The sequence below is a fragment of the Arvicola amphibius genome, chromosome 11, assembly GCF_903992535.2.
Source record: "Arvicola amphibius chromosome 11, mArvAmp1.2, whole genome shotgun sequence".
NCBI classification, from domain to species: domain Eukaryota; kingdom Metazoa; phylum Chordata; class Mammalia; order Rodentia; family Cricetidae; genus Arvicola; species Arvicola amphibius.
In genome coordinates, this window is record NC_052057.2 from 99339411 (window position 1) to 99353957 (window position 14547).

General features: G+C 50.6%; 1 protein-coding gene across 2 annotated transcripts in view; it reads right to left on the reverse strand.

The window, feature by feature from the left end:
• Anks6 (ankyrin repeat and sterile alpha motif domain containing 6) overlaps positions 1–14547 on the reverse strand; it is a 36654-nt gene that overhangs the window by 8513 nt on the left and 13594 nt on the right. The window contains exons 6-12 of one of the 2 annotated variants that reach the window (XM_038348021.1): positions 12051–12199; positions 11661–11859; positions 10886–10935; positions 7691–7894; positions 5594–5747; positions 3436–3623; positions 554–737 (exon numbers count right to left, since the gene is read on the reverse strand). In XM_038348021.1, coding sequence (XP_038203949.1) covers positions 554–737; positions 3436–3623; positions 5594–5747; positions 7691–7894; positions 10886–10935; positions 11661–11859; positions 12051–12199 — 1128 coding nt within the window. The remainder of the gene's footprint in view (positions 1–553; positions 738–3435; positions 3624–5593; positions 5748–7690; positions 7895–10885; positions 10936–11660; positions 11860–12050; positions 12200–14547) is intronic. The other variant, XM_038348022.1, reaches the window with a different exon arrangement.

The window sequence follows — 14547 nt, forward strand, 5'->3', positions numbered from 1 at the left end:
AACAAGCTATGCAGATATCTGAAGGCAGAGCACTGGGCAGCATCCAGGGAGCGTGAGCAGCAGGTGCAAAGGTCCTGAGGTAGTGAGTTCACCCACTGATAGACTATTTACTGCTCCTTCAGCTGGGTGGTGAAGAAGAAAAAAGCTTGAAGCTACCCACTTCAAGGACTTCCAGGTCTGCCGAGATCTGGAGAAAGCATTCCCAAAGCCCCTGGGTCCACACTCACCTGAAGCTTGCTCCAAACATCTCCATCAGATGAACCAATTAATGTGTTTTTTCTTAAGCTGGTTTGAATAGAGCCTCCCCCACCCACTAGCAACTGTAGGATACTAACTTGTCTAGTGCAGAGAGAGATGGAGCAATTGGGTTTAGAAGGGCCTTCTACAGGTGTCTGTGCATATCAGCACAACAGCCTATACTCAAATCTCATTGAGCGCACTCACAACCGGGGAAGGGAAGAGATGTAAGATCCTGGCTGGAACCGCATGGCTCTGTGCTGCCAGGTCACCGCGGTGGAGGAGCAGGTGTGGACTGGGACCTCTGGGGACTCACCCTCGTCTGTGATGGTGCCACTGCTGGAGCCCCCACTGCTCTTGGACTGCCGATGGGAGGACGAGGAGGACACCGAGGATTCTGCAGCTTGGCCTTTGGGAGAGGGCGAGGGCGTGAGGGTAGGGGACGTGCTTTTAGAGGCAGCAGACGTTCCAGATGGAGGCCGTTTGCTGGGGTCCAGTTTCTGCACAGGGCATAAAACAAAAATTGAAGCCATCACCGGTAGCTGGAGAGGATGAGAATGGATGCTGTATCTTGGAACACAGTGGTACCTACTCAACAGTACATCTAACTTGGACTGGAATGCCTGTAACACAGATCAGAGATGCAGAGCAGCAACAAGATCAGGAAGACTTGGCTTGGGTGCCAGGAGGGGTAGGGTTTGTATCTAAACACTACTGAGCCTCCCATCTTCTCATGGAGTTAAGCCCCTTAGATTCAACAGTGCTCCACAGTTTTCAACCTACAGATTCTACACATTTTACTAAATTTAAATACATTTCATTTTCATATAATCTTATGTAAATGATACTTATAAAATGTCAAATTAAAAAGTCTAATTGTTGGGGCTGGAGAGATGGCTCAGTGGTTAAGAGCACTTGTTGCTCTTGCACAGAGGTTCAGTTCCCAGCACCCACATGGCAGCTCAGACCCATTGGTAACTCCAGTTCCAGGGTATCCAAATCCTTTTCTGATTCCTGTGGATACCTGTAAACACACATGGTACAGAGATACACAGATGCACACAAAAAGCTCATACACACAAAATAAATTGAGGTTTTTTGTAATATTCTAATTCTTTACTATTAGTATACTACTAGCATAAAGAAATGCAACTGACCTCATCTATTACCCTTTTATTCTATGAACTGCAGTACTCTTGTATTCTGTGGACTGCAGCTCAGCCTTGGCCTCCTATTCTGAGCTTGCTAAACTGGTTTATTAGCCCTGGGCATCTGCACAGATTCCTTATAGTCTCCTATATGGTCGGGCACACTGCCTAAGGGCAGAGGAAGTTTGAGTTCTTCCTTTCTATTCTGTTGCTTTTTCTTCCCCTGTGGTACAGGTTGTCAGCTGTAGGCACCCTTGGTGTGACAGCATCCTAGGGTGTGCAGCATCCTTGTTCCCCATCAGAGAAGTGCTTGGTTTGAGGTCAGTCTGGTCTACAGAGTGAGCTCCTCCCTCAAAAACAAATAGTCCCAAATAAATGTGTGTAGAACTTTAAAGTAAGTGAGGCAGAAAACGATAGATCTAAAAAGAGAGTAACTGCCCCCCCCCCGTTGTAATTACAGATGTTACCACTCCTCTGGGGAACTGATGGAGTAGTTGGGGAATCAGGATAGAGAGCACACGAACCATGCTACCAGCCAACCACACCAGACACATTCACAGAGTCCCCCTTCCCAGAGACAGCAAGAGAATACACATCTTCTTATGTGGCTATGGGACTCTCACCAAGACAGATCACACTCCAAGGCATAAGACAGACCTTGGCACGCATACAGGAGGGGAGCAGAAGTACAGCAAAGCCGAGCTACGTATCAGTAATAGGAAGATTCCTAGAAAACCCTCAAGTGACTAAAAAGTTAAAACAAGAAAACATCTAATAATGGGTCAGGACCAATGTTCAGATTCAGCTGTGACTGATCATGGATGCTCCAAGCATGACCCTTAGCTTTATAGTGGACGAGGGGCAGACTTCCTCTCACCCTGGCCATGATCAGGGAACCAGCCAGGAGCCAGTCCCATGCCTATGTCACCAGAGCAGCGAGCCTCCTGCTTCAAAGTACAGAGTCCAGATCTAGGGGCCCCAGTGCTGAAGCCCAACTTCTCCTCTTCCTAAGGGAGCCACTGAAGAGCAACAGGAGACCATTTCTGTGTCCTCCAATCAGGGCAGCGGTCTCTAAGAGCCCTGGCTGAAACGGACTCCCCAGTCCTCACTCTGGGAGCCAAGGGCAGGAGGCCAGGGTGGAAGTCGTTACTACACCAAGTGTCAGGACACTCGGAGCTGGGTCGTTCTCCTGATGACTGCTCCTGGGGTACAGCGCATGACAGCTGATTTCTTTTCATCAGAACATACTTGTATGTTGTTAGAGTTGACAGATACGGCCATGCAAGGTAACAGTTAACAGCTTACATGCCTATTTCCAACAGCAACGACAGAAAGCTAAGTGATATCCAACACTGTTAATAAAACCCATCAGGATAGAAGAGAACATTTAGACAACAAAGGAGAAAACTATCTCAAAAGCCCTCAGCTAGCAGACTTATTTTGATGAGTAGTTGTGAGTAACCAAGTAGAAAATGCGAAAAGAGAAATACACTAGTTATATAACTTTCTGTGTCTGATAAAGAAAATGCATCAAAATATCAGGAGGAACTTTTTGGTCTATAGCTGAACTCTAAAATAAACGTAATTATACAGGTCCTTCACATAAATAATTCTGAACGTAACAGAAACAAGTTCATGTGTTAGGGAGAAACTTCCGGAACCAAATTATAAAAGGAACTTAAATGTTGAGGATTTGCTGAGAAAGACTTGGGATAAGGGAAAGTTGTGGAGCCAGTAACAGCTGGGCAGAAACAGACATTTCTCACACTTCTGCTGAGACGCGAACCTAGGAGCTGGGATGTAGCTCAGCGAGCTGAGGGTTAGTGCAGCAGGCTGTGCCGGCCCTGTTGACCCTCTGCTCTCCACAGTGAACAGTGTGTGCAAGGCGCACCCCTATCCCCACTGAAGAAGATGTGAGGTGAACACAGGCCTGCAGGGGGCAGATACAGACCTCTGCAGGAAGCTTAGGAGTGGCCATGACTGCAGTACCCCGAGGCTCCCTCCGACCCCACACCCCAGTTCCACATGTGGGTCACAGGAGAACAAGCACCTTGCTGCTGGAAGTTCCACTGGAAGAGCCGCCACCACTGCCCATGAGGGAAGCTGGAAGCTCAGGCGGGCTGGAACCTGGCGCTGGCCCCACGGGACTGGACCGCTGGCTAGGCTTCTGATCAGACAATCCAGCTGCCTTTTTCCTCTGAGCAGCGATCTGGGACAAGACACTGTCTACGCTGCCACCTGAGGAGACAGAGACAGGAGTGAGCACCGTGGCAAGAGTCCTTCCTGCCTCATGGTGGATTGTGAGCTGTCTCAAGGCTCAGGCTGGGAAGAGTTCTACACAAGGGCTCAAAGGGGCTGGGGGTGGTGGTGCCGCTGTCATGGTTAACAGCAGGGTGTGCAAGAGCCAGCTTGCTGTTGCCCGTCCCAGGGCCGGCATGAATAAATCCCTAACCCCACAGAACTCTGAGAGCTCGGCTTCTAATGGCATCCTAATAGCAATTTTCCCTCTCAGCTTCCATGGAGAGGGGTTGGGATGGACACACAGAGACACTTAATTCCTGGGGCTGTTCCCAGGAAGCCACTGGCAACAGGAGCTCATGGAGCATTGTTGTTGGTTACTCCCTGCCAGGAGCCCCTGGCAGCACTGGAAGATAGGGCAGACTAACTAGCTGGGTCTAGTGGTGCAGGCCTGGCACTGAAGCTACTGGGAGGACTGCAAGTTCAAGGCCTGCCTGAGCAACTTAGTGATTGCCAACGTCATGGAAAAAAAAAAGAAGAGAGTGTGAGTGATGGAATAGAAGAGAGCTTGTTGGCAACAAACTAACTACACTAACTTTTTTAAAAGGCAAACTGATGGTGCAGCTATGGAGTTTAGGCAACAGAGACCAGTGCATAGGCCTGAAAGTATCACCTGGGGGCCAGCAAGATGACTCACTGGCTAGAGGCACCTGCCAAGCCTAAAGACCTCAGGGAAATCCCCGGGACCTATAGGGTGGAAGGAGAGAACGGACTCCTGTAAACTGTTCTCTGACCCCCACTCTCCTGTTATGGCATGTGCACGCACATGCGCGTGCACACGAGCGCGCACACACACACACACACACACACACACACATACACAAAGTCACACCACAAAATAAATTAATTATTTTTAAATTTCGGGTGTATTTGCATGAGCAGGACTATAGGACAGAGTTCACTAAGCAGTGGCCACACCAAGCTCTGAGTGCAGGGTGGAGAGCACGGAAGAGCAGCAGCAGACTTGCGCACATCCCTGAAACACTGGTTTCGAACAGTGTTGGACACAGAAGATGCCCCCCAACATCCCCCCCAACTTCTCAGAGCTCTGCAGCAGACGGCCTGCGTTCACCTCAGAGGTATACAGCCTCAGGTGGGTCACTGGAACCCTGGCTCCCTCACCTGTAATATGCAGAGGATAACATAAACGAATTGTTCAGGGACCATTTAAATGGCTCAGCATCGTGCCTGGCACAGTGTCCAATAAACCATTCTGGCTATAAATATTCATAATATATACAAAATAAAACACTGCAAAGTTACAGCAAAAATGTTGGTGATGAGTGAGCCGTTGTGGGTGAGCTTATGTTCCCTATCCCCCATCTTTCTTGTCTTTTGGCTCATCTGGTCTTTGAGCTTTTTTTCTGCCAGATACATACATGCCTTATGCAGTGGCCTGCCACGGTGGGTCCCTGTCAAAGAGCTGGCTTTGGCTAGTCCTTAAGATCTCTGGGGAGGACTTGGAAGTATGCTGTGGCTTAGAACTCTGGGGTCCCCTGCTTTGACATTTCCTTGTCCCCAGCTTGCTGGGTAAGTCTGGGTATGTCTCTTTCCCACTCGGCACTTGGGTATCCTTGTCTGTTTGATGGATGGTAGAACAGAAGTCCCCTGAGGCTCAGCCTTCAAGAAGTTTGCACCCAGAAAGCCCTTGGCATGTTTCTCCATTTTTTATAACGTTTTTACAAGTAAGAACAGTATGGACTTGACTTCTTCCTTCTCCATCCGGCTTCATCTCGGGAAAATGAGTGAAAGCAACCCTGAATTGTTAGTTCATCGAAAGTTCTCCAGCCACACCAAGAAGTGGGCTGGAGTGCAGCCATTTCTGGTGTTGAGTGTAGATGGAGCTCAGAGCCAGTTGGTATCCTGGCCAGGGACCATGCCAGTTCCCTGAGTGGTCTGTGGCTACTCACCTGAGCGGTTATGCAGCTCCCCACCCAGTCTGCTCATGCCCCCAATGCCACTGGCACCTCCTGAGGAATGAGGTGAATGGTTGAAGCTCCCAGAGCTGGCAGGGGAGGTGGGGCTTCGGGAGATGCTGGGGAATTTCACTGGCCTGCCAGCAGCCTGCAAATGCAAGGTGAGACCAGTTAGGGCTGGGCCTTTCTTCCTGTACAGCAGCAGAGTATGCACGCATGCCGTGCCCACCAGGGTCCCTCCCCCATGGAAAGAGCTTGTTCCCACTGCTAACAACCCATTAACTCAGGCTGAGCCCAGCACTGGCCACTCGACTTCAGTCTCATCAACTGCCCTACAGGCAGTGTGAAGGAGCCCACTCACTGAAAGTCATAGTATATCCAAGATAGGTCTCCCTGGGTCCAGCTTCCCTCTGTCATGCTACCTCTCCTGCTGAAACATTCCCTCCAACTAAAACAACTCCTAAATACATCCTCCAACTCCCTTCCAGGAGGCCAGTTCCACCACATGCCAGTGTTCTGACCACGTCCCCTCCAGGAGGACCTGCTCCCCGCTGTGGCACAGACTTCCTCGCCTGCTGGGAAGCCCCTTTGCCTCCAGGCCCTCCACCAACCATCTCCCTCACTCTTTATCATGACACCTCGTCCTTTGGACTCAAAGGCTCCTGTCGTGCCGCTGTTCCTGCCCCAGCACCCTGGACATCCAAAGAGCCTGACCACAAACTGAGTGCAAGCTTACTCTAACCTCCCACTCTGTTGATCCGCAATGGCCTGCTGGCCACTCAGACCTGCCCCTTCTCTACGGCCTGTCCTCAGTCCTGGCCTGGGCATACTAGAAGCACTCCTAAACATAAGATAAAAATAAACAAAATCAGAGCAGAACAGAACAGAATAGAACAGGAACCTTCCTGGGTCACCCAGATACTCCCTAAGTATAATCTCAGGCCTCATTGTAACATAGGGAATTCTTACCAAAGAAGCAGAGACCTCAGAGGCAGGGGCTGAAGAGATATAGCAGCCACAGGACAGGGTATGCCCTGAAGAGTCTATGTAAGTGTTACTTTACTGGGCAGAATTGCCCCTCCAAGTGTCAGCAGGGGCACAGCCCTACCCACACAGCGCAGTGAGGCCTCACATCTGTGCTCTCCCTCTGCCTGGGGCTCCTGGAGGACTTCCTGGCTGCCCACCCAGCCCCCACAACACATACTCATCTTCTGGGTACTCAGACACCCCTTGTAGGCTCTATGTTTCATGGAGTCGGTGAACACCATGCTGAGGGGATGCAGCATCAGTGTTGATATCCAGGCCCCTGGGGTTAGGGGCATTTCCCAGAAAGGGTAGCCATGGGAAGAGATCTTAGGGAATGTGCTGACTGACAGTCCCACCTCACTGCATACACCCAACACATCAGCATCCCTGTCTCTGCTAGGACCTGAGAGCTCAGCACTGGGACAGTCTTGTCATACAGATTCAGGGGAAGTCCCAGATATATGCAGTCACCAAAGCAGCAGGGCCTGTCCTAAATCCTCATCTATGATTTACCCACTTTCTGCAACCACAGTGTAGACAGTCTACAACAGCCAAAGACCACCTGGCCCTGCTGACAAGGTCCACGATGGGCAGCTCCAGGCTAGAGAGCACTGTGGGCAAAGAGACAGGAGTCTCCACACACAGAATCACCGAGAGTGCACACAGTGGCCCTCTGGCATGTGCTTTTGGTCATAGCCCTGAGCAGCACTATAGAGTTCCTTAGAAGCCACAACTGATTTTTAACCCACCCCCAGCAGGCCAGCCATAGAAAGTCATTTCCCAAGTCACCTCCCTTGCCTCAGCAGCTGGAAGAGAGGTTGGAAAGCTAGCGTAGATCTTCAAACTGCGTTCCCCAGAGAGGACAGAGGATCCAGACACAACCCTTGCAACACTATAAGCTTCCACGTGTTTAACTCTTTGGTAGGATTTACCTAGACTAAAGGACATGGCTCACTTTAAAGAACAGAGCAGCTGTGACCTGGGACCCTAATCTGCGGTCCCTCTGCTTGCCACACATCTGGACCTCTGTGAGCAGTGTCACAGCCCAGCCACTAGATCACTTACAGTGTCTGTGCCCGCGCAGCCCACAGGGTGGGCCCTGCTGGCTCTTGGGGGCAGCACGGTCTTTGTGGGGTCTGCTTTCCCGTTGTGACATGTGCGGGACCTGTCCGAGCTCCACAGTTCAAAGCTGGATGGGGGCAGGAAGGGTGGGATGACGGCCTTCAGCTTGTCACTGGGGAGCCGGGGGAAGGGAGCTCCATTCCGTAGCTGAAAAAGATGAGCCAGGATTAGCTGGGCCCAGGAAGCTCCCACACTGGGGGAAGGATCCAGTTTTCCAACACTGTAGAGGACGGCACCCCTGCCCACTTCTCCACTGGAAACAGGAGCCTGGAGAGCATTACAGCTCTCCTCCCAGTAACCCAGGGCACTGTGGTAAGATGAGGGCATGGACAGGGGACAGAGAATCAGAGAGATAAAGAGACACTAGAGTGGGGGGCAGAGGAGATGGGGGACCACTCTGCAGTGGCAGAGAACTGAGCCCAATGGACAGCGCAGGGAAGCAAAGCACATTCCAGATATAGGCTGGACATGATGTAGGCAAGCCTGCAGCCCTGGGGTGCAGGAGGAGGGTGCAGTGCTGCAGAACCTGCATGTGCCAGGCTGGAATGAAGGCATAAGGGGCAGAGGCCGAGGGATCCAAGCCCAGCCACACCCTGCCCATGCTTCCAGCACTGAGATTTTAGCTTCGCACTGTGAATCTGTGCTGGGGTCGGTATAAACCCACACCACAGCTCTGACGGCTGGACATCTGCAGCAGCATTCCCATGACTACACTCACGGTAGTTAAGAACAGACTGAACATGGTGCCAGATGTCCTCTATGGGGACAGACACCCCATAGCTAGCCCTGCCTGGGGAAGGGCAGGCAGGCAGGCAGGCAGGCAGGCATCTTTATACCAGTGGCTGCAAATATCCACCCTGGAGCCAGCAGAGTCATGGGCCAGCAGCCACCCACCATGGGCCACCAAGTGTGCACACTCCCTCTGGTGCCCACAAGCAGTGAGGCAGAAGAATGCCTGGGCTGAGGGCAGGCCCCTAGGCCTCCCTCACTGGCTAAGCTGTCTCTCTGCCAGTCGGTGAATGGGTGTTGCCCTCTCTGGCCTCTACCTGAGGGGAACTGGGTTAGATACTCAGGGCAGCCAGCCCACCACAGATGGGTACTTCCACTCCTTGGGTGAAGTTGCTGCAACCCTTCTGGAAGCCAATGACTTTCACAATCTTTGCCTGAGGAATAATTAGGAAGGAGATAGTAGTACAAGGATGTTCAGCAGAGCTGTTAGAATTACAAAGAGCTACAGACCACCCCACCCCCCAACCCCCATGGGTCTGCTTCGGGTGAAGTCATTCTGTGATGGACTGTCCTGTCACACGGCTATTAAACATGATGTGGCTAAACAAGGTTCTAATGACGTGGAAAAGATCATGGTAAATTGTTAATAAATTAGGTGGAAATTGTAATACCACCAGTCTTGTGCGGCTCTGGGAAGGTTGAGTAAAGAGACGAGCATTTAGGAAGTGCTAAAGTATTTGCTGTTATTAATAGAACATGATTCCACCATCTTAAATTCTAAAACGGCTTAAGAAAAACACACAAGGGATGAAAACCAAAAAATGCCACCATGACTCTCTCTGGATGTGTAATCTTGATAATCCTGAGTGTCATCAATTACACCTGGTAGCCAGGTAGAAGGTGGGCAAGGGCCAGGACCACTCTGTGCTCTGCAGCTCTGGCCCTGTCCCTTGGCAGGCAAGTAGCTCAGGCTTGCCTGTCCTTGACAATACTTCCCCCTGCTGGCCAGAATTGGAATTGGGCTCTTGGTGCCAAGGTGCTCTAACCTGGAGAGACTTTTAGCCCAGACAACAGCAAGACAGGAGAGATAACACAGTCAAGGTCACACAGTGCTTATTCTGAGCCAAGCACTAGGCTGAGCCTCCTGGGGGAACGATCTCATTTACAAGCTACCACTGTGATGACAATCACCTAAGTTAGAGTGTGCAGCTTTTCTGCAGGAATTCTCCTTCCACATCTCTTCAGCAAGGGCACCACTGGCGTTTCATAGGGACTGACCACCTGGAACAGACTTCACGGGCCAGCCTTCTGCAGCGTGCTGTGCCCACATGACTAAGCTGTAACCCCTCTGCCGTGAGCAGAAGGGACATGCGGGATCCACGCCCTCTTCCTCACATCATGAGCTGAATGGTTTTCCTTTACCATGATGTTCAGAGTCCCCACACAGCCTCGGCCACAGAACCGAGAGATCACAGATGGAAACCCCCGGAGCTACAAGCCCTCCAAATCTTTCTTCCTTTTCAGTTGTACTGAGAAGATTGTATTTTAGCAGTAGAAAGTCTAACACAGGTTGTAATGGCCAGAGCTCTGGAAGCTGTCTTGGACTGTGAGGTAGCCTTGGTAACAGATGACCAGCCGTGCACTGCGAACTGGGAACAGAGGAATTTGGGTTCCCAGCTCCACGGAGTAAGTTGCTGTCTTATTTGTACCACTATCACCTCAGGACTATTTGATACTCTTAGCTTAGCCTAATTCTAAGTTTACAGATCAGGAAACTGAGGCCTCTCCTAGATTAGAAACACCCTTCATCTGCTCGCCCATTTAACCAGGATGGCGAGTCTTCCTGACGAATGCTGGCCATCAGTCTGTGCCCTCTAGTCCCTATAACACGGACAGGACTTGGATTTGGCCATCAAGATCTGGGGATGCGTCTCCACTGGAAGCGTGTTTCCCTATTGCACAAGGCCCAGGTACTGTGTAACTTGGCATGATGGATTCCCCTAATCCTAGAACTCAGGAGACAGAGGTGCAGGGTGTTTGTGTTGTGGGGGGAGGTCTGAAGTTAAGCCACCCTTGGTCACACAGTGAGTGCGAGACCAGCTTGGATTACATGAGATCCCATGCGCTCACAAGATCTCGTTCAAAGTTCAGGACTGGCATCTGTTCTGACCCCTCGGAGCCAGTCTTCATTCATTGGTGCCCATTCTGATCGTCCATCTACCTGTGGATGCCTTGGGGGCAAACACTCACACCCTCCTCCTATCAGCCAGCCAGAGACTGGCACCCACCATGCCGAGTGCTAACAGAGGGGGCAGCAGTAACCAGCACAGGAGCACGTAGTACTCTTGTCCGTCATGCCCCACTAAGGGACCACAGGCCAAACACTGCCTCTCTGGGTACCCAACTCACCATGGTTGTCAGTAACACATCTTCCTTCTCCCTTCTCGGGCTCCCAGGACCTGTAAAACAAACAGAAGCTTCCTGAAATGTCCCTCCCCGTGACCACAGCCTGCAGAGTAGCACTGGGGGCCCCACGTCCTGGAAATCCAGCTCTCCCGGGGGCTTAAATATTTAATAGCAATTGGTGTTCAATATACTAACAGATGGAAGGCATTTAAAGGCATCTCAGAGGATGTTTTCAGCCTCTCCAGAAGCCGCTGCCATGCTGGGTCAGACAGCGACATGCCCACTCAAAGGTCTGTCTCTAACAGAGATGCCAAAGGAGTCAACCCAGATGGAATCTGATTGCCAGAGGGATCTTATCCAGTCCATTTTTTTTCCAGTGTGGAAATATCCTTCGGCAACCTGGTGAGGTCGTGCAGTCTGTTGAATGCCCCTGGTGCTGTGTAGCTCACTAGCTCACTGCAGGGACTCATTGCATTTCGATGCATAGCACCACAAGCCAATCACACTGTGCAGGCACCGAGCATCAAAGGCAAGAGAGGCAGTGCCTGGCCTCTGGTCCCTTAGTGGGGAGTGAAGAACCAGAACACAGGGCCCCGGTGCTGGTTACTGCTCCCCACTTTATTACATCCCGCATAGTGTCTATCTGCTTCTAGTGTCTTCCAGACCGGCCACTGCTCCTGTGTCTCATCCCCACACCATCTTATGGTCAGCAGTTCGGGGGTGGGGCCTGGAACTTGGTGCCTCTGCTGACAACTACCCCAGGTGCAGCCCTTCTCACCACTGTCTCTGGTCGCATGGGCTGCTTCCGGTGGCCCAGGGTGGCTAGTCCTGTCCTGGGGGTGTGCCCGCATGGTCGAGTCTAGTGCCAGCTCAGGCTCATCAGAGAAAGGCAAAGGTTGGTTGGCAGCCAGCCCACGTGGCAGGGTCTGCATAAGTTTCAGCTTTCGGAACCTGTTGGACATCCGGCTCCACCACGACTGTGTGGGAGGGAAGAGATGGAAGTAGCTGAAGGGACAAAAGAACAGGCCCAGGGACAAGGGTCCTACTCCATACAGCTTCCCCCTTCCTAGGTGCCAGGCAGGCACTGCCAATCAACCACAGCACCCTTCCTTAAATATCACGCTGCTCGCCAAATTCTTCCCTAGCCCTTTCAAAGAGGAAGGCCAACCTTCAGGCCTCCCTTGTCATCCGGCAGCATGGGGACGCTCCAGGGTTGCCTGGCCTTTGAGTGGGGCAGTGGGGGCCTGTGGCTGGGCCGGCCTCGGTCCTTATTCACTTGCATGCACACAGATGCCAGCAGTCGAACAAGTTCAGTGTCTATGGGCACAAAAAAAACAGTGTTTGACCTGTGAATACATATTCCTGGCCCTGGGGAAGGACCCGAATCAACCCTATTCAGACTTAGAACTCAGTCCTGCAGCACCAGGGCCAGCATAACCCTTGAGGCCACAGCTCAACCTCCTCACCTGTCCATTTGCTGTTCTCATAGGAACCCTGCCCTTCTCAGAATCAGGAGACTGGGTGTTGAAAAGCACAGGATCTCAGCCAGACTACCATAGTTCCTAGTCTGTCTCTGTCCTGTTCTGGGTAATGGCAGGTAAATTACACAGTCCCCCTGTGTGGTTCATAAGGAGGTGGCACTGACCCCCAGCACATAAACATGTCTTGAGGATTTCAAGGGGATTCCTAGGGAGTGCAGGATGCACCTAAGAGGGCTTTACACCATGTTATCACTTCCTGCAAGCGCCTAGGGCAACCTATGGAAACGGCTTGCTATTCTATCGACCCAGAAAACCTACAAAACCATGCAAACCAAGAGGTTCAAATCTTCATGTTCACTTGGATCCCTGTGAAACTGCCCGCACCATCAGAGGTACGAACATCTAAAAAGCCACCAAGTATCCAGAGGAAGTCTTTAAAGAATCAGTGTGTGCCATTCAAGCAGTGCAATTGGAGATTGGTGGGAAAGCCCAGGACAAACAGTAAGGTGGCGCTGCATCAGTGGTCTCCAAAACAGTGCCTTTTTTTTTTTTTTTGCACGCAGAGGGTGATACTGAACTTAAAATTTAGATGTTGATTCTCCAGTCACTGAGCATTTCCAGGTGAGCAGAGCACCTAAGTAAGGGAACCAGAGAGGCAGCTGACCGGAGCTCACAGGAGCTCATGGACTCGGGACCAACAGTCAGGGAGCCTGCCTAGGACTGACTTAGGCCCTCTGCATGTGTGTGACAGTTGCATAGGTTGGTCTCTTTATAAGGCTCCTAGCAGTGAGATAAGGACCGGTCCCTGCAACTTAGCTGACTTTTGGAAACCTATTCCCCATGCTGGATGACCTCGTCCAGCCTTGATGCAGGGGAAGGTGCTCGGTCCTACTTCAATTTGATGTCCCATGCTTTGTTCAAAGCCATAGGCCTGACCCTTTCTGAATGAAGGAGGATTGGATGGAGAGGAGGGTAGATGGGAATCAGGGGAGGGGAAATTGTGGTCAGTATGTAAAATAAATGAAAAAATGCTAATTAAATAATAAAAAAGATGCACCATCAAACTTAAGCTTGTGGTCATTTTAAGCCCCAGGTGAACTCCCCTACCTCCTTGAGACGACCTCACGGAAAAGGAGCACACTGTCCCTTAAGAGGGGCCTGCACTGAGGTAAACTACATCCCAGGGCAAACTGCAAAACAAAGCCTTTGGCACCAGAAAAAATTCAGCATAAAATAAATGCAAATTTTTTAAAAAAATTAAATGTACTTTTAGTTATTATGACCTCAACTGGATTTTTAAATTATTATTATTATTATTATTATTATTATTATTATTATTATTATTATTATTATTTTTTAGAAGAGCGTTGGACAAGAACGTGAAGAAAGCATTCCAAGCTCCTGACCCAGAGAAGGCATCCATGTACAGTAAGGGATGCATGGGTCAGATCCCCAGGAGGAGGTCCTGTACTGGGACCACCTGCACTCCCCTGCCACTTCTACCTGCCCATCCTTTGCAGACCCTGTAGGATGCAGCAGTAAATGAGGAAGACAGAGAAAGTACCAACCAACTCTCTAAGCATTCGATAACAGACAAGTGTTTGAGTGAAATTTTGAACAAAATTTTCATTTAAAAACCCAGGGGTTAGAAAAACGGCTTAGCAGTTAAGAGCTTTTACTCCCCTGCAGAGGACCTGGGTTTAGTTGCCAGCACCCACATGGCGGTTCATATCAGGCTGGAGCTCCAGTTCCAGGGTTCCCTTCATGGGCACTGCATGTATTTGTTACGTAGACATACGTGTAAGCAAACCAATTATACATACAACAAATGTTTTTAATGCTAAAAAAGTCCCCAAACACTAAGAATGGGTATGGTACATGCCCACATGCCCCGTCAGGAGGCTGAGTTTAAGACCAGCCTAGAATGAACAGTAAGACCCTGTCTTGGAAGGAGAAACAAAGGGGGAGGGAGACTAGGGTGTACAGATGATCCAGAGGGCAACACCACCTGTTACCAACCTGACATGCTGAATACAATCCCGAAAGCCCACATGGTGGCAAGAGAAAACTAGCTTCTGCCCATCATCCCGACCACACATACACCATGACATGCACAAGCAAATGTAGCTTTTTTTTAAAGCCTCCATTATTACAACTTGGGGTTGGGATCCTAGCTCAGGTTCA